At 50.5% G+C, this 20,052-nt stretch overlaps 1 protein-coding gene across 7 annotated transcripts in view; it reads right to left on the reverse strand.

Annotated features, from left to right (window-relative positions):
- RILPL1 (Rab interacting lysosomal protein like 1) overlaps positions 1 to 20,052 on the reverse strand; it is a 44,312-nt gene that overhangs the window by 5,977 nt on the left and 18,283 nt on the right. For 6 of the 7 annotated variants that reach the window (XM_082418283.1, XM_082418284.1, XM_082418285.1 and 3 more), the window contains exons 3-6: positions 15,419 to 15,537; positions 14,532 to 14,753; positions 4,973 to 5,145; positions 2,971 to 3,063 (exon numbers count right to left, since the gene is read on the reverse strand). In XM_082418283.1, coding sequence (XP_082274409.1) covers positions 2,971 to 3,063; positions 4,973 to 5,145; positions 14,532 to 14,753; positions 15,419 to 15,537 — 607 coding nt within the window. The remainder of the gene's footprint in view (positions 1 to 2,970; positions 3,064 to 4,972; positions 5,146 to 14,531; positions 14,754 to 15,418; positions 15,538 to 20,052) is intronic. The other variant, XM_082418288.1, reaches the window with a different exon arrangement.

Consider the following 20,052-nt stretch of genomic DNA (forward strand, 5'->3'; position numbering starts at 1 on the left):
TCCTGTCTGGGCTGGTCAAAAGCCTTTTGTGCCATTTGGATCTTCCGCTTATCCCCTAGAAGGCCGGGGCGGCCATGGGACTGGCCACCTGCACCCCGTGGACGAGAGATTCTGAATTCTCTCTCCCTCTCTGTCTCTGACTCCCAGATTCCATCGGCTTCTCCTGCTGGGCTCAGAGCCCCAGGTCTTGCTGAGCAACCAGAGGCCAAACTGAAGGGGAGAAGGGTTTGAGAACAGGGCCCCAGGGTCCTTTCTGGAACAATCTGGAAAAGAGGATCAGACACCACAGCCTACTCGTGTGTGGGTATAAGAACTAGTGGGAAAAACATTGTTGGCTAATTCTGACAACTTTCCTCTGGATTTTACCCAGTTTGAGATTTGCAAAAACCAACTCTTAAGTACCTGTTTTAGAGAAAGGGGGCTGGAGTGGAAAACTAGAAAGTCAGAACATCCCTGCTTCAGAAGGAAGTCTTAGAATTACATATGACTTGGAATTACAGTGCCAGAGACGCTGTAAATGCAGCACACTTGGAGCAGAGATGCTAGAAAGGTCTGATTGTTAAAGGGAAGGAACTGCTGAAAGAAGAAGATAGATGCTGGTCTCTTGGTCTCACCCCTCCCTTAGCCAAGGGAGGAACTGTGTGGGCTCATGAACTTTTTCTCAGTTTCCCCAGGTTTTAACCCAAAGCATTTAAGATCACTTCTGCTCATCCTTACATGCAAGTGGGGCTGGTGGACAGATCAGGGTCTAAGCGAAGTCCATCCCATTTCTTGGCAAGCACTGGATGGGAAACCCTAACCAAGGATACTGAGTACATCATAGAATCGAGACCAGAGGGCTCCCTCTCCCCCAGGATGAGTCTACAGTGGATGCCGGTTACTTCTGTCTGCTCAGCAAACTGATCTTGCTTGGGGTCTGTCCTTCCCCTAATCCCAGACCATGGGAACTGGATGGAGTTAAAGCTACTCTAAGTTTCAGGCGTGAGAATGAGACCCAGACCAGACCTATGGATGCACTGCCCTGTGGGGTGATCATGTGACCCAGTCAGAGCCAAGGAGACTCAATGCTGTGACTTCTGTGGGAGATTCTCTCTTCCCACTGGAGTTTCAGACAAGAAAGCAGAAGCCTGAGCCGATGGTGGCCATATTGCCACCCTGAGGGGACAGCACGCCCAAGAATACAGCCCACAGAAAGGAAAACAGGTAGAGGTGGAGGGAAGCAGGCAGAGCCCTGAGAACAAGACCTGGGTCCAGCTGAGCCTGAAGCCAGGGTGACCTGAAAATTTTTAGTTGCTTGGCCAACAGTTTTTCTTTCTTTAAATTACTTTGAGTTGCGTTTCAAGTGCCTGTGGGAGATTACAAACTAATACGTGGCCAACATGGTGTTGGGATCCAGAGGAAGCCTATCTGGTTCCAAGCTTCACCCCCAAGAAATATTTATCCCTAACCAGAACTGGGGACCACACCCCCTCCCAAATCCAGCAGATCTGCTTGACCGAGGGCCAAGCAAACAAGCAACGTGAAGCTGGCAGGAGAGGCTTGGAAAGGAGCCACGTGTTAATCCACACACTCCAGAGGGCGGCTAGCCTTTCCCAGGGCCCGGCATCTGAACAAGTCGCCCCTTTCTAAGAGCAGAGGGTCCAGCAGTTACACACATTTTGCGTTCCCTTCCTATCCCCCAACACCGAGGATTACGTCAATTCACAGGATAAGAACTAGCCAAGAATTTCCAAACAAAACTGGAATATAAAGGTTGAGGCATCCGAGTAACACTGCAATTCCTCTCCCCACACACCCCAGTTGGCTTTCCAACCCATGCCACTCGCTTTCACAAAGCTTCTACCAGGGTTTGGGGGGAAAAACCGAAGCCTCTTCTGTAAGAAGGTGCAAGGCTGAGAGTCAGGAAGACCCTCTCAGGGGACAAAATGAGGCCACGAGACAACTGGGAGCAGGAGGCCCTCCTGCAGAGTTTAAAACGTGGGCTCTGGGCCAGGCTGCCTGGGTTCGAACGCTGGCTCTGCCTCTTATTAGCTGTATGACCCTAGGCAGGTGATTGACTTCAGTGCCTCAGTTTCCTTAACTGTAAAATGGGGATGACACTGCCCCCACCTCACAGGGCTACGGTGAAGACTCAGTGCCATTATCTGCAGGAACGGTACCCGGCAGATAGGTTCTTAGTAGATATTAGCACATAGTAGGATCTTACTAGATAATAGCACACAGTAGGTTCTTACTAGATATTAGCTAACTAGACCAGAGCTTTAACCCTTTATCTGAAGGGCTACAGGGGTCAACGAACCTAAAACCGTTTGCAAGACTGTATGATTCCACCCTCACACCCCCCGCCGCCGCCGAAAGGGTCTGCAAACTCTCATTCAAATCTCAAAGGAGTCTTTTGATGCAAGGACTCCGAAGTAGCTTTAAGTCTAGTTGAGGGCAAGGACTAGGTCGCCCCTTCTCTTGTGTGTCCCCCACAGCCACCAGGGCCCAGCGCTGCGTGTATTATGCACCAATGAATACTTAATGGAGAGACAGATGGATAGGTGAAGTCATCACAGAAAAGCATATACGGGGTGGACCTGCGGCCATTCGCACACCTCGGAGCTGGGGTTTCAAGGCCTTAAGATGCGTGAACCTTTCCCACCACGCAGTATTTGCTGTCCTCAAAGACATGCCCCGCCTGACACACTCAAGCAAGCCCAGGCCCCAGCCCTTTCCCGCCCCCTCGGCCTTCCCCAAACCTCTCTGCCCAGGGACCCCCCCAAGGAGGAACTCAGCCTTCAATGTACAGAGGTGACTCTGCAGTCAAGGGCCAGGCCCAGCGTGCCCCGGGTTTAGGCCCAGCCCCGCGGAAGGTGGTTAGTAACAAGCCCAGCCCTGGAGCAGGTGCCCAGGAGAAGTGAGAGGCCGTGTGAGCCACCAGCTCAGCCGCGAGCGAGCAGCCCCAGACGCCGGGAGCGCAGCACTTACAGTCGCTTGATCCCAGACTCCGGCTGGGGGGACATTCTCGGGTGGGTGACGGGTGGAGGTTGGGGTATTCGATTTTCCTCTTCTATTTCTTCACTGGAAGGAGTTGAGAGGTGTGAGATAAGAGTCAAAAATTCCATGAGAGTTGGAATATTCTCTCTGATGGTCTGGGAGGGCATGTACTTTTTCAGGGGAGTGAAAATAAGGGACCCAGGAGGACAGCAACGGTGGCCTTTGCCCCATAGGCTCTCTGCCTCGGGGGCTGGCCTCTGGAATGGCCAGTTAAGAGGAAGGATCAGTCCTGGAGGCAACGGTCACAGGTGCCTGCAGGCCCTTTGGCCCAGTTGGTCACATGTGAGAAATTTCAGGAAGGTACCCACATCTCTATTTTAAGTTTACTTTGGAGATTCTAGCTGAAAAGAATGGCTTCCTATTTCCTGTTCTTGCCAAATGCTTCCTTGTCTCCACACCTTTGTGGTTTATTCTGCCTGGAATATGCCACCCACAACATCTCCCATACCTGAAACGTACCCCCCTATCCTTTAGGGAAGGCCCAGTTCAAATGCCACCTCCTCCATGAAGCCTTCCTGATTTCTGCCCCATTCCCAAGCCAGAAGTGATTCCTCTCTTCTTTGAACAGCCAGTGCACACACTGTCATAAAACTTTCTTATGTGGCAGACTCACAGTGGGTTTTCAATAAAAATGTGTGGCACTGTGTTTTCTCTGATGTCTTATCTTCCCTACTGGGGCAGGGACCGCATCTGGTGCATCTGTCCTTCCTTCCAGCTTTCCATTCAACAGGTAGTTGTTGTGCGTCTACTCTGAGCTAAGCTGCATCCTAAGTGCAGGGAAGTTAGTCATGAACAAGACAGATAAGGTTTCTGGTCTCACGTTGTTGCAGTCTGATGTGGAAACGGACAATAAAACAAGCATGTTCATAAACAGGATAATGTGAGACGGTGAAAGGTGCCATGAAGAAAGTAAAACTGGGTAAAGTGATAGACAGTGACTAGGACAGAGCGCTACTTTGGAGGGGTGTTGATGGAGAAGGAAGGCCTCTCTCAGGAGGTGACATCTGACCTGAACCCTGAATGACCAGGAGCCAACCATGGGAAGAACCAAGGGGAGTGTTTTCCCAGCTGCAGAAGCAGCATGTGCAAAGGTCTTGAGGTAGAACCAAGCATGGTGTGTTCTGAGGAACCAATAGAAGGGTAGTGTGTACAAAGCTGAACAAGTGTGAGGTGGCATGGTATTAGACGGTGGTCTAAGTCAAGGGCAGTACTGTCCCCAGAACTTTCCACGAGGATGGAAATATTCTATATCTTCATTGTTCAATACAGTGGCCACTAGCCACAAGTGCCAATGGAACACTTGAAATGTGCCGAGTGCAACTGAGGAACTGAATTTTACATTTTACTTAAGTTTAACTCATTTAAATTTAAATAGCCACATATGGCTCGTGGCTAGTGTATCAGACAGTGCGGCTCTAATATGTACAAGGAGTTCATTGGCCACGGATGGACTAAATGATCAAATATTAGGCTCTATCGCTCCACCATCTCTTATCTCTAATTCCAAAATCCAAAAAGCTCTAAAAACCAAAATTCATTTTGTTTTATTTTTGGTCATTCACTTGGTGGCAAAACCTGAAATGAAATCTCGTGAGGCTGTTTATAGTCTTTATTTATCCCATTTAGTAGGAATGTTCGTATCTTTTGCTGCAAAAATATTCACGTGTTTGATTTTGGGAGAGCTGCCCCAGAACTCGCTGGTAGTATAAGGTAATAAGGTAATACAGTATACATAATATTCTTCTCTAACAGGAATGCACCTGAGCCCAAGAGGTTCAGAAAGGAATTATGAGTTGGTATGTACGTGCTTCAGGCCAGAGACGGTCCCCACAACGAATACAGATGCAATCCTTGTCTTCCAGGTGCGAATTTGTCCCCAGACTCTGCACAACCTCAGAAAGGAGCCAGCCTGGGAGCTCCCAGGGGCACTCACCTCTTATAGTATGCCAGCTCCTCCTGCAACAAAAACACTTTGGACTTGAGCTCGTTCCTCTCGTGCAGCACGTCCCGCAGCTCCTGCAGTGTGAACCGGGGGCGGTTGGGGTCCTTGAGATCCATGGCCACCTTCTCCGCCTCGGAGACACACGCGTCTCCGCCCAGCTCCATCTGGAGGAGGGCAGAGATGCTGCTAATGAATTCCTGGCCGCCGCCACCAGCACCCACTCCACATCCTGCCGGAGCCCGAATTTCCCACCCTCCCAGGGCCTGAGCAGCTTGCTGAGGATGCTATTTTAAGAACTCGAGGGTGGCCTCTGCTCATGTTCTGTGCAGTCAGCGTCCCTCGGGAGACCAAAGCCCGCGGCCACCTGCGCATTGTTTGCCTTCTCAATAGCCAGACCCGCAGTCCTGGCGCCTCCCCACCTGACTCAGGGTTTTATTACAAATAACATTAAAAGGTGTCCGAGGAGAAGAAACCGCGTACTACCCAATGCTGCCACCCTCTTCAATCTGCCTGCTTTCCCTCTCCCATGTTCTTGACTCATTTTCTAGCCAAGTGCATTGCTAATTTGGCCAAAGTTGTTGGAATCAGAGACAATGCGCAATTCTCTATTCCTTTTCATTTGCTATTAAGTCATATACAGTTTCCCATTTGTTACTGGCCTTCTGGTCAAGCCTGCTCCTCCCCAGTGGCTGTGAGCATCTTTTCACTGGAGTTTGGTGGAAGCCCTGGTTGGGGCAGGCGAGTGGGTAACATCACAGCCAATGTTCACATGCAGGGCATTTCTTTCTTTTCCACACAGGTGACACAGGTGGATCCTAGCCTGTTAAATCACCTGCTTCACACCAAAATCCCATCCTCCTGCCCTCTTCCACAGCAAGGAGCTTTTTTAAAAAAAATTGTGATAAAATTCACTTAACATAAAATTTCCATTTTAAAACGTGCACTGCGGCGGGTGGTGTTTAGGACATTCACAGTGCTGTGCAACTACCACCTCTACCTAGTTCCAAAATATTTTCCAGAGGAAACTCCACACCCATTAGCAGTCACTCCCCATGCACCCCTCCCCCCCAGCCCCTGGCAACCACCATCTTCTTTCCATCTCTATGGATCTGCCTTTTCTGGACATTTCCTAGAAATGGAATCATATGATATGTGGCTTTTTGTGTCTGGCTTCTTTCACTCAGCATCATGTTTTCAAGGTTCATCCACATTGTAGCCTGTGTCAGTACTTCATTCCTTTTCATGGCTGAATAATATTCCACTGTGTGAAGAGACATTTTATTTATCCTTTTATCCACTGATGGACATTTGGGTTGTTTCTACCTTTTGGCTATTGGGAACAAGGCTACCATGAACATCTGTGTATGAAAATTTGTTTGAACACCTGTTTTCAGTTCTTTGGGGTATACACCTAGGAGTGGAACTGCTGGGTCATATGGTGACTCTATGTTTAACTTTTGGAGGAACTGCCAAACAGTTTTCCACAGTGGCCGCCCCATTTTACATTCCTGCTAGCAGTGTAGGAGGGGTTTGACATTCTCCACATCCTTGCCAACATTTTTTTCTTTTTTGATAGCAAGGAAGTTTTTGCAAGCTTTCCGAGTCAGCTGTCCAAATCTGCGGGTGGCCCACACTCTCCAGGCAGTGTACTATTCCTGACACCCTTGAGCTGCCAATGTCTCGTGATCGTCTAGAAGGAGTGGACAAAAGCTTAGGACAACAGTGGGAAAGCTCTGGAACAGGGGAAGGAGGGACTGAAATACAGAACTGCCCCCCGCCCCCACCAAAAAAAAAAAAAATCCCACAGAAGCACAAGGAGAAAGGGACTCCCACCTAGATGGGCCAGGATGCTGAAGGACTCCAGAAGGCAGAGCTGAGAGGCCTCACGTCCTGGGAGAGTCAGGGACATGCTGTTCTGGGAAAGGACACTTGAAAGGAGACACCTCCCACCAGGGCAGATCAGGTGACAGAAGAGCCACCCGGCAGGTCAGCAGCAAGCAGCAGGCAGCAGGGGAGGCGCATCGTGGCAGCAGGAAAGTGAAACCTGACACACGCCGCCCCCTCAGACCGGCTGGGCATCAGAGTGGGGCCTCTTCCCACCCACGAACTTGGGGAGGAAATGGTGGAGGATTTAACTTCCCGAGAAGGCACTCTAAGGCGTCTGCTGATGCCACACCTTCGGGGGGCTGTGTCCTCAGGGTACATCTTCAGCGTTTGACTCCCTCTGCAGAGCCTTGGGGGCTGCTCCTCGGACTACCTGATGGCCACACATTCAGCTGGTACCCCCTACCCAAGCTCCGTAGTGCAAATGCCTAGTATACAGCAGGCACTCACTAATGCCAGTTCCCTTCTCTTCCTCTACCCAGGTTAATCACAGAGCATCCTCGGATGTCTAGTATTTACTTAACATTACTGGGCATCAACTTTGTGCCTGCTGGTCACTGAGCTAATGAGACGAATAGGACAGTTGGTGGTGGAGGAAAGATACACACAAATTTACAAGGTAATATAATTAAAGAGGTACAAGGACATCAGGCTCTGAGAAGGATCACGGAAGACGTTACTGCAGATGTGGTCTCTGTGCATGGGGTCTTGACGAATGTGTAGGAGTTCACCAAGAACTCTGGGCCCACCCCAGCGGGGGCCCCCTCCCCCATTTTGTTTGGCCTTCACTGTGTTCTAAAACTCTTTTGAATTAGTTGCCAATGGTTTTAGATCAGGAGATTTCACACTGAAGTTTGGGTTTGGGGCTTCCTTTTGGGAAAAAAATTGGAAGACTGGGTCACACTGGGTCCACATGGCAGCAATGGGCTGGTAACTGCATAGCAGCTGCTCCCTTTTACATGCTATTTCTATGGCTGCCCACTGCCCTCCCCTTTTTCCTTCCCTGCCTGTGGACTCCATAGGTGCTGGCGGCTGTAGACTCTAATCTCAGGCTCACACATTCCCTCCAGCCCCTCCCTCCCCAAACAACTCAGGCCCTGACATTCACTGGGCAAGTCCCCTGACTTTCGGCCTCTCTGGGAAGGGCCGGCTGACGGGTCCACACGCCCCTCACTTTCCAAGGGGACTTTGGGCAAGCTGCTTGCTCCTCCCTGGGCCCTCGTTTCCCCATCTAGCCCTCAAAAATCCAATAAGGACTTCCCTGGCGGTCCAGTGGTTAAGACTCCGCGCTGCCAATGCAGGGGGCGCAGGTTCGATCCCTGGTCGGGGAACTAAGATCCCACATGCCGTGCAGCGTGGACCAAAAAAACAAAACAAAACAAAAAAACCCAGTAATATTTCTAAGGGCCCTTCCCGCCCAGACATCCGGGGATTCCTATGAACACAGGCTTTCAAGCCGCAGCAGTTCCCTTGGTTTGTCATCACCCAGGACATCAAAGGGCTTCCTTAGAATCTGAGTTCTTTTCCTCTGGACAGCTCTTTTTTTTTTTGGTCATGCTGAGCGGCTTGTGGGATCTTAGTTCCCTGACCAGGAATCGAACCCGTGCCCCCTGCATTGGCAGCATGGAGTCTTAACCACTGGACCGCCAGGGAAGTCCCAGGGACAGCTCTTTTATCAGAGGAGCAACCTGATTCCCTTATAGCTTGCGGGATTCCCAGACTGGTTTGCAAAAAAAGTCCTGACTTCTGGGACCATTGCCTGGAAGTGCAGAAGAGGGTAAGCTTGGGGCTCCAGCTCTTCTGGAGACCAACACAGGCACTGATACAGCCCAGTCCTCAAGAGACACAGCCAAGGCTCTTCCCGACACGGCAGTCGGGCTGATCAGCAGCGAGCCTTCTAGGCTTATGCCACGAGGGACCACGGAGGTGGCTCGGGTTATCACCGATTGTCTGCTGGTCCCCTGAGGATCTCTGGGCACAGCCTGAGGGAGATGCCCGAGGCCCCAGGTGCTCCCTAGGGAGGCCCCAGAGACCGGCTGACAAGCAATGGGGCCTGCCCAGAGGCCTTAGGGAGGTGACACCCTCCACCAGGGCTCTCCATCCTGAGGCCTGGCCTCCTGGGCACACTCCCGACTGCCTGGGCACAGCAAGGCCACTTCCTGTGCTCTTAAGGGCCACTGAACATACTTCTGAGCAGCCCCTGGCCCAGCAATGGGGAATGACTGTGCTCTGGTCACTCTTGGTAGCTCTAGGCTACCGCGAATGAATTCAGCATGAAAACCCTGTTTCACAGGCCAGCCATCAGGACCCTATCTGCTTTCCCTGTATACTTAAAAAAAAAACAAAACCCTAACTTACTAAGAATCAGAACTTGTAAGGCAGAGACAGTGACATCAAGGAGGTACTATTAACTTTACAGTTTTCTTATTGATTTTATATAAAGTCCTTTAGACAGGAAGCCAACCTCATTTTCTTAAGGGTTTATATGTCAAACTGTCAAAAGCAGGAAAACTGTCAGTTAAAATATGAGGAGCTGGATGAACTGCCGAGTGAGAAGGCAGCCAGGATCACATGTTGTATGATTCCATTTCAATGAAATGTCCGAAAGAGGCAAATCCATAGAGACAGGAAGTAGATTAGTGGTTGCCAGGGGCTGGGGGGGAGACAGAGATGGGGAGTGAGTGCTAATGTGTACGGCGTAGCTTTCTGGGGTGATGGAAAAGCTCTAGATAGCAGTGACGATCTCACAATATAGTGAATATACTAAAAACCACTGACTTGGGGACTTCCCTGGTGGTCCAGCGGTTAAGATTCCGCCCTTCTAATGCAGGGGGCGCGGGTTCGATCCCCGATCAGGGAACTGAGATCCCACAGGCCATGCGGCGCGGCCAAAAAATGAAGAAACTAAACAAAACGAAAACCAAACAAACAAACAAAAAAACACTGACTTGTACACTTTAAATGGTTGGATTGTATAGTCTGTGAATTACATCTCAATAGATTCCACCTCAATAAATATGTTCTAAAAATATACAAAGAGTCTTGCCTACTGGAGGTCACACTGAGATGACAGTGACGCATCTCAGAGAGAATCGTATGAATCAAGAGGCAATGATAAGAATGGAATCCTCCCCGGCTCTGGATCCCTCCACAGCTCCCACCTTCCCTCACCAACCTGGTGCCAGGACTAACCGCCACCCCAGCCACACCCGGCACGTTCTCTAGTCCGGGTCATGCTGTTCGTCCCGCCTGGAATGGCCTGCCCCACATTCCACCCCTGGACATCCTACCCATCCCGCAAGACCCATCTCAAAGCCCTGAAGACCTGCACTGCCCTCTCCTCTCCACTCAGAATTCACTGTGTCCTCCTCTGATCCCACCGCCCTCTATCCCAGCCACACTAACTTTTAGACCGACTGAATCAAGTCAAGTTCATGTCCCTCATTTGTCAGATAGGAAACTGACCATCAAAGAGATGGACAGGTCCCAAGTCACATGGCAGCAGGTGACGAAGCCACCACTACCTGCGGTTTTCCTGTTTGAGTGACAAGCATCCTGAACGCCACTCAGCTCCAAGGGATGGCGTCGAACCCTGCAAAGACGCCCTGGGTTTGGGAACAGACGCTGCCAAGAAGCTCAGTGGGTTAGTCGTAACTGCTACCGGATTTTACTCCCCTGTTTCTGTCCCACCCCCATGGTGCCAGAAAGGAAACTGCAACCGACCGGCAGCCGTGCCATGGTGCGAAATGTCCTTGTTCTAAAGAGACCTGGAGCGGGGCTCAGAGTCTTGCGGCTGGGGTGATGATGTCCTCAGGACCCAGGTTTGGACCAGGCCCCACCTGCCCAGCCGGAGACAGGCCTGAGCTCTCGTGGGGCTCAGGAGGTTGGAAGGGGTACCCAGGGCAGGTTGCGGGGGGGTGTGACAGCCCCAAGCTTCGCCCACTGGCTCCTCCTCTCCATCCCGCTGCTACAGATTTGGTCCAGCCCTCACCTGTCTTGCCGGGACTATTGCAAAAGGCTCCCGACAGCCATGTCTGCCACCAGCTCCTTGCTCAAACTGTCCTCCATAAGCTCAGAGCTGATCCTGTCACTCCCCTGCAGAAACCCTGTGAAAGAATCCACATCCCTCACTGCTCAGCGTTTTTTGCGTGTGGCATTCTCAGCCCCGACTCTCCGGCACTGACGATTAACATCTGTTGTCTCTGATTGGCCTGTATCCATTCCCGCACATCTCCGGGCTGAGTCATTGCAATTTTCCTCTGGAGAAACTTCCCTTTCCCACTCTCTGTGAGTGTGGCTTAGATGGGTGCCATCTCTATGTGGCTCAGGAATGGACAACATGCATATTCTAACCTCAGACCACAAAGACTGATTCAGTGGTGGGCTAATGAGAGGCTCCCTGAGACTCTCGCTGAGAATCTGGGAAAGAAGCAATTTCTTTCTGCTGGGGTTGCAAAGCTGGTGGAGTACCAGGGCCACTATATGGCAAGAAGCTGCTTAAGAATGACATCAACACAGAGGAAAGCAAAGCTGAGAGAAGGTCTGAAATAAATTCGTGACAACATCATTTGGGCACCTGGAACCAGCTATACCTGAAGCCATCATTAACTCAAAGCTTTTAGTTATTCAGCCGAAAATTCCTTTAAAAAAAAAAAAATCCTTAAACCATTCTAACTTAGGCTTCTGTCACTTTTAGCCAAAAGCAGACTCTAACCTCTCCCTTTTAAGACTTCTCTCCCTTACCTCCCTATCTGTATCCCAGAGGTTCTTGTCCTTCCAAGAACCTAGAAGTGTATGGCCTGAATTCACAAGACACTTAATGACTGTGCTGGGACTAGAGCCAACCTGATGGTAAGCTCCTCTGTCTTACCTCCCCCACCTGTAACCCAAGAGACCAGCACAGTGCCTGCAAACCAGAAACAGTCAATAAATATTTGCTGGAACAAATGGCAAGCCCTGAGCTTTCCTGTAACGGTTCATTATACTTTTCTGAAACGGCACATCCATCTTCTACACCTACCTGTCAAAATCTTAGCATTATTATCACTGACATCCAGCTGAAGCAAGAGCTGGTCCGTGAAACTCCACGCCACCCCCATCAGGATTAACAGCACTATCTCTGTGTTCCTGGCACATTCCGGGGGCACATCTACGTGGGAGACACCTCTGGTGCCCCGTGTCACATCCTGGGCCCACCTGGATTTTGCTGCAGCTGTGGCTCAGTTCCATCCATGTGGACAGGGGCCCACCTCAAGCACACACTGTATGTCTTTCCATTTTTGCTCCAGTATCTGCTCCACAAGTTCTGCCCAGGAGTGTTGGGGAGATGACACCTCCGGGGGCCACTCTTAGCTAATTGGGGACAGGCATTTGTGGATAACTGTTCTAAGCCTTTCTTCTCCAGAAAGACAGTTCCGGGAGGTGTTCTATGGTGCTTCTCAGAGGTCCCAGAGGGACTAAGCTCCCACTGTGACCTCAATGACACACCCTCAAATTCCCTTTTCCTCCTTCCCTCACTTCTCTGGGCTTTGGGATCACCTCACAAATTAACCTCCTGCCCAGAGTCCTTTTCTCAAGCTCTGCTTCAAGGAAACCCAGACTAAGACAACCTCTTACCACTAAGACAACCCCCTTCCACCTTAAGTGTGGCTGCTGGTCTCCAAGTCTGTCTCCTGCACTGGGCTGTAAGCTGCTTGAACCGCCACAGCACTCAGCACAGTGCCTGCAGATAAAAAGCAGACTTCTCTCTGCAGCTTACCTGGCCTGAAGCACTGGCCCCTGCCGACCTCTCTGACCTTATTCATACCCTCTCCCTCATCGTCAGCTTGCACAACAGGCACCCTTGCCTTCTTATACTTTCCTGACTGCACTGCAATTTCTCCTGCCACAGGGCCTTTTCACATGCCACCCCCCCTTCACCTAGTTTACTTTCACTCATTCTTTTGATCACCTCCTTGAGGAAACCTTTTTGACTCCCCCAGACTATCATGGTAATAATAACAACAGCTAACACTTTAAATGAACTAACTCATTTAATTCTCATAACACCAGTCTGGGGGTAAACATTGTTATTAGTATTCCCATTTTAGAGATGAGAAAACTGAGGTGCATAGAGGCTAAATAATTTATCCAAAGACACGGAGGCAGTAAGGAACCGAGGCAGACTGGCTCTAGAGTCCACACAGTTACGCACTCCAGACCCTCCCTCAGTTATGCGACCTTCTGGCACCATCCCTCTCCTTTAGCATGAATTGCCTTTTTAAAAAAAATCGAGATATAATTCACTTACCATAAGAGCCACTCTTTTTTTTTTTTTTTCCATTGGACGTGCCACACAGCTTGTGAGATCTTAGTTCCCCAACCAGGGATTGAACCCATGCCCCCTGCAGTAGAAGCATGAAGTCCTAACCACTGGACCACCAGGGAATTCCCAAGATCCACTCTTTTAAAGTATAAAATTCAGAGAGGGACTTCCCTGGTGGCACAGTGATTAAGAATCTGCCTGCCAATGTAGGTGACACGGGTTCGAGCCCTGGTCTGGGAAGACCCCACTTGCCACGGAGCAACTAAGCCCGTGTACCACATCTACTGAGCTTGTGCTCTAGAGCACGCGTGCTACAACTACTGAGCCCACGTGCCACATCTACTGAAGCCTGCGCGCCTAGAGCCCGTGCTCTGCAACAAGAGACGCCACTGCAATGAGAAGCCCGCACACCACAATGAAGAGTAGCCCCCGCTCGCCACAACTAGAGAAAGCCCGCGCGCAACACAACGCAGCCAAAAAATAAATAAAAGTTAAAAAAAAAAAATTAAAGAAATTCAGAGATTTTTAGTACATTCAGAGTTGCGCAACCATCATCACTACCTAATTCCAGAACATTTCCATCACCCTGAAAGAAACCCCGTACCCACTAGAAGTCACTCCCCATCCTCCCCTTTCCCCAGTCCCTGCAACCACCAATCTGCTTTCTGTCTCTATGGATTGGTCTATTCTGGACATTTCAAATAAATGGACTCATACAATATGGGGGCTTTTGTGTCTGGCTACTTTCACTTAGCATGTTTTTGAGGTTCATCCAAATTATAGCATGTCTCAGTATTCCATTCCTTTTTATGGCTGAATAATATTCCACTGTATGCATAGATCATATTTTGTTTATCCATTCATCAGTTGATGGACATGTAGATAGTTTCCACCTTTTGGCTGTTGGGAATAGTGTTGCTATGAACATTTGTGCACACATTTTTATGTGGTCACATATTTTAAGTTTTCTTGGGCACATGCCTAGAATTGGAATTGCTGGGTCACATGGTATATTATGTGATTATCTGACTAATGTCTGTCTCCCATACTGGTTGTAAGCTCCATGCGGACAGAAACCAGGTCTCTATTTTATCCCCCATGCCTGCAACACAGTCAATAATTATTTGAATGAATGAACGAATGAATGGCAGATGCCCAGTAACCACCACCGAGCTGGATACCCTGGGCTAGAATGCTGGGAGTCCTGGGTTCCAGGCCCAGCCCTGCCTCTGCCCAGCTGTGTGTCTTCTAGCCAGCAGCGGGCCCTCCCTCGGCCTCCCGTTTCTCTCAAGTGTAATGGGGAAAAAGCAAGGCAGCCTGGCCCCCCTCGAGCCAGCCTGCAGAAGCCAGCTTCCCACTCACCACAGGCTCCTCCTCTCCGTTCTGGCTGAGCTCGCCCTGAAGCCTCTCTCTCAGCTTCCCGAGCTCCACCCGCAGGCTGCCCATCTCCTGCTCCTTGGTTTGCAGATCTGCCTCCAGTTCTACCTTCTGTTCGATCAGGGCCTTCCCCTGGGCCTCCACCACTGTGACGCGGTGCCGGAGGTCGTGGTTGATCTTCATCAGCCGGGTCTGCTGCTGCTGCAGCTGTAGAGAGAGGAAGGCTACTGGATGGGGCCGCCACATCCAGTAGATCATGTTGTGTACTGCACAAGGACAAACCATCTACAGGCGTGCCATTCATACTGTAGATGCCTTGATTTGTTTGAAATTTGTTCACGTTCTTACAACTCTGTTGATGCCAGAGATGGGCAATGTGTATATTTACTATGATAATTTTATGAGAGATGGAAGATAAGTGTCTTGTTAGTATATTATGACAATTTCCCAACAGAGGGAAGTAACATGCCTTGAGAAAGGGGCATCTTTTTCTAATTTAGGCAGAGACACCGTATAGGTTCCCGGAGCAGCCTGGACCATGCTGGGGCATGAGGGGGATGGGCTGGAGGAAGCCTCAGGGTCAGAGCAGAGGCTGACCAGGCCCTGGGACCTCCTCAGTGTGTGGAAAGAGTCAGGTCACTGGGCAGTGCCATGTTCCCTCCTACTGCTCCAGTGAAGACTCGGCCGAGGGTCCTCCGCACGGCAACTGTTTCAGGGCTGGGCCTCTCAAGCCGTAAGCAGGATCCCCACCCCACGGAGCCCATGGAGTGAGACCGACGGGGAGAAGGGGCGCCTCCTGAGGGGAAGATCCCGTCTCTTGCTGGTACCCACTGGCCGGGAGGGCGGACACAGGGCCGGGGCTCAGCACTTACAGCCTCGACGTCCTCGTTCTTCAGCCCGAGCTCCCGATCCTTGGCGCGGATCTCGTCGCGCTGTTTGTCCACCACCTCCTTCAGCTTCTTCATCACCTGTCGCTCCCGCTCCGACATGCCTGGGGTGGGGTGAGAGGGACCCGTGGGTGCGTCCACCTCCCTCCCCTGCTTAAACCATCCGGCGGCTCCCCACCGAGATGAACCTGCCCCCCGCCTCCTCCTGGACTCATCTCTGCTCGTCTGCCCCTCCCCAGCGCCTGCTTTCTGCCCCTCCATCCTTCCCCTGCTCATCCCCACCGCAGGGCATTTGCTGTTTCCAGCTCCCGCAAGTCCCTTCCTACCGACCTCCCCCAGGCTGGCTTCCCTTGACTCTCAGGCCTCAGCTCAAAGTCACCTCCTCACAGAGGCCTCTCCTTCCCTGACCAACCCCCCACCCAAGTAGCCCCCTCCTCCCACACCATCCATCTCCTCACTTTTTACAGTGGCTAAGTGTCTGGTACATCTTTTCATCTAATGAAAGATGATACTGCATAGTGATTCAGAGGGTCGGCTCTGGAGATCAAACACTGGTTCTCCCATTTATTAATTGTGTGGCTTTGGGCTACCCAACCTGTGCCTCAGTTTCCACATCTCTAAAATGGGAATAACAGTACCTACCCCATAGGGCTGCTGCGAGGATTGCTCTTGTTAATACACATGAAGCCAATATTGAAGAAGATGCCTGGTATACAGCAGGTGCTCAAGGGGTGTTGTCTGTTACTTACTTGTTTGTTGTCTGTTCTCCCTGCCCCTCGTCCCCCAAGTATACTGTCAGCCCAGGAGGCAAGACCTTGCCTAACCTATTCACTGTGTATTCCCTGGACTAGTATAGTGCCAGGCACACAGTAGGTGTCTGCTCAGGGCTTTGGTGAATTAAGGAATGTGAGGATGGATGCTGTATTAGTTTCATGTGCTGCTGTAACAAATAACCAACAAATTTTGGTAGCTAAGAGCATCAGAAATTTATTTTCTCAAAGTTCCAGAAGGCAGAAGTTTAAAATCAGTCCAATATTGGGAGTTCCCTGCTGGGCTAGTGGTTAGGATTCCTGGCTTTAACTGCCGTGGTCTGGGCTCTATCCCTGGTTGGGGAACTGAGATCCTGGAAGCCATGCAGCACGGGCAAAAAAAAAAAAAAAAAAAAAAATATCAGTCCAATATCAAGATGTCACCACATCTGTGCTCCCTCTGGAGACTCTAGGGGAGAATTTGTTTCTGGCCTCTTCCAGCTTCTGGTGGCTGCCAGCGTTCCTTGGCTTGGGGTCCCATCACTCCAGTCTCTGCCTCTGTGGTCACATGCCTCCTTCTCTTCTGTCCATGTCAAATCTCTCTCTGCCTCCTTTTTTTTAAATTTTTTTTTTTTTTTTTTGGCCGCACAGCAAGGCATGTGGAACTTCCCTGACCAGGGATTGAACCCATGCCCCCTGCATTGGGAGCACGGAGTCTTAACCACTGGACCACCAGGGAAGTCCTCTGCCTGCTTTTTATAAGGACACTTGTGATGGCATTTAGGGTGCACCCAAATAGTACAGGATAAATGCCCATCTGAAGATTCTGACTAAATTACATCTGTAAAGATTTTACCATTATAACGTAACAGCCACAGGTTCCAAGGATTAGGACCTGATATTTAGGGGGCCCATTATTCAGCCTCTCATTGGCACTAAGGCTGAGAGCTAATCCCTGCTCCCCAGGAGGCCAGAGCTGGGGAGAGTGGTGGTCAGGCTCAACCACAGATTAACAAGGGAGAAACCATTGTTCCTCTGCAATTTCCCTCCCCTATGGGACTCGGGGACATACCGCTAGACAACCAGGCCCTGGGGAAAAGACACTATGTGGGTGATTCCTCAGCTGTTCTCCCCGTGGGACTCCCTTCTCTAAGCTGCCCCATCCCATCTGAAGCTTTTCCGCTGGCCGCCCTCCTCATGTCCTGGATACTCCCAAGCAGGCAGTCACCACGATGAATGAGCATTCATGGTGCGTGTCTAGAACGGTGTGTGATGCTGCTGGGGTTACAAACCCAGAGAAGACCCAGACCCTGCCCCTGATGAGCTGGAGACTTTATGTAACAGGCACAAAGGCAGGACGGTCCCAGAAGGCAGCCATCCTGTCTCAATCGTCTCTGTAGTCTGGGGCTTCATACGTGGTAGATGCTCCAGGCCGGCTGATGGAAGAGGGACTAGTTCCCCTCCACGTTCCCAACGTATAACTCACTCCTACTAAGCCCAGTAAGGATAAACTGCTTTACACCCACGACCCTATTTCATTCTCATTCCCAACCACTGGAAATGGGTATTATTGTTGTTGCCGTTTTAACATGAGTCCCATTTTACAGATACGGAAAACTGAGGCCCAGAGACAGACTTGTTCAAAGTTGCACAGCTAGGCATTGGCGGAGCTGGGGCTCAAACTCAAGTTTTCTGACTCCAAGTCCTGTGTCCTCTCCATGATGCCATTCTGCCTCCCCACTGGGGGACAAGACTCAGAGGCTCCTGGCAGGTCACCAGAATGCGTCACCATGGGGCAGACTCCAGCCCATACTTTGTTCCAGACAGGGCCACCTGCTGGGAGTACTCACATTTTACTGTGCATACACATTCGACATTCATTCCTCAAGTATTTATCGAGCACCTGCTGTATACATGACACTGAGCTAATCACTAGGGTCATGATGGCAAATAAGTGTGGTACAATTCTGCTCTCACCAACTTACAGGCATTAGACAGATGTGTGTGTCATCACAGACCATGACAAGTACTGTGAAAGACTCAACAGGGGCTGAGAAAGAATGATGAGGGAGACCCAATGTAGACTGTGGGTGCAGGAAGGCCTCTTGGACAAGGGTCATTTATGCTGAGACCGGAAGGGGGGAAGGGCAGCCAGGTGACGCGAATGAGTGTTCCCAGGCAGGGGCCCTATGGGAGGAGACCTTGCATCTGAGGAGCTGGAGGGCAGTGCCAGTGGCCGAAGCACAGTGGCTGAGGGGGTGATACAGGCTTGAGCTGGGAGTGAGGCTGGACCATGAGGGGCCTTGGAGGCCAGGTAAGGAGGCTGGATTTTCCTCTAAAGGGGCAACAAGAACCTCAGGATCTCAACAGGTAGAGCCTGCATGGAGCTGCAGGGTCAGGCCAAGGAGACCAGGAAGGGACAGCCATAGAGGAAAGACTTACAGGAGGGCAGGAGTGCCTGGTATGCAAATGAGACAAGCTGGAAGGAAAGGAATTGTGATGAGAAAAGCTGTCAACTGAGTGACTGGGAGGCCCCGGAGGCAATAAAGACGACCTTGAGTGCCTGGGTTCCATCACAGCATATGGCTTCTGACTTTTGAAGTGACATTAACCTCTCTGAACCTCCATTTCCTCACCTGCAAAGTGGGGACATGCTGATGTTTTTCTTTTCTTTCTTTCTTTCTTTTTTTTTTTAATTTTTGGCCACGCCACTCGGCATGCAGGATCTTAGTTCCCTGCCCAGGGATCGAACCCGTGCCCTCTGCAGTGGAAGCACAGAGTCTTAACCACTGGACCACCAGGGAAAAGTCCCATGATGTTTTTCTCTATTCCACCTCTCTGACAATGCTGTACATATAAAATAAGTACATTAGGAAATCACACAAGGCCATGAAATAGGATCTTTTCCTACCGGGGGGCCTGCCCCTCAGACCACTCAGCTTCCTCCTTGGACCTCATACCAAGCTATGAGGCTGCGAGATGCAGAGAAGCTGCAAAAGTCCCTCAGAGATGCCAGCCCAAGCAGGAGTGGAGAGGCAGGGATGGAAAGAAGGGGCAAGGGGCAAGCATCCTCACCAGGATGGCTAAAATGAAAAGGACTGTCAATGTAAGTGCTGGAGAGAAGGCGGAGCAACAGGAATGCTCGTCTGAGCTGCTGGTGGGGGGGTGCTACTTGGGAAAACCATTAGGCATCACCTACTAATGCTGTTACACATCCTCTGTGAACCAGCAGCTGATCCTGGGTATAAGCCCCGCAGGCCTCCATGCACAGTGCACGCGATCGCCAGTAGAAGGATGGTTCAATAAACTGCAGGAAAATCAGACACTATGTGGCTATTTAAAAGACAGATACACTGGTGAGTAAAGTAGTGACAATCTGTACAGCACAAGACGTGCAAAAATGTTCACAGCAGCTTTATTCATCATAGCCCCAAACTGGAAACTGCCAAGACACTTATCAACAGTGGAACAAATAGGGACTTCCCTGGTGGTCCAGTGGTAAAGAATCCACCTTCCAATGCAGGGGACATGGGTTCAACCCGTGGCTGGGGAACTAAGATCCCATATGCTTCGGGGCAACTAAGCCCACGCACCACCAACTATTGAGCCCACGTGCTGCAAACCACAGAGCCCACGCGCTCTGGAGCCCTTGCACCACAACTAGAGAGAGAAAACCCGAACGCCACAACTAGAGAGAAGCCCAAGCACTGCAACGAAGAGACCTCACGCTGTAAGGAAAGATCCCTCATGCCTCAACAAAGATCAGGGAACCAAGGGCTTCCCTGGTGTGTTGCAACTAAGACCCAATGCAGCCAAAAAAATAAGGAAAATAAATAAAATAAATATTTAAGAAATAGTAGAATGAACAGA

This window comes from Balaenoptera physalus, assembly GCF_965194825.1.
Source record: "Balaenoptera physalus genome assembly, chromosome: 12".
Classification (NCBI taxonomy): Eukaryota; Metazoa; Chordata; class Mammalia; order Artiodactyla; family Balaenopteridae; genus Balaenoptera; species Balaenoptera physalus.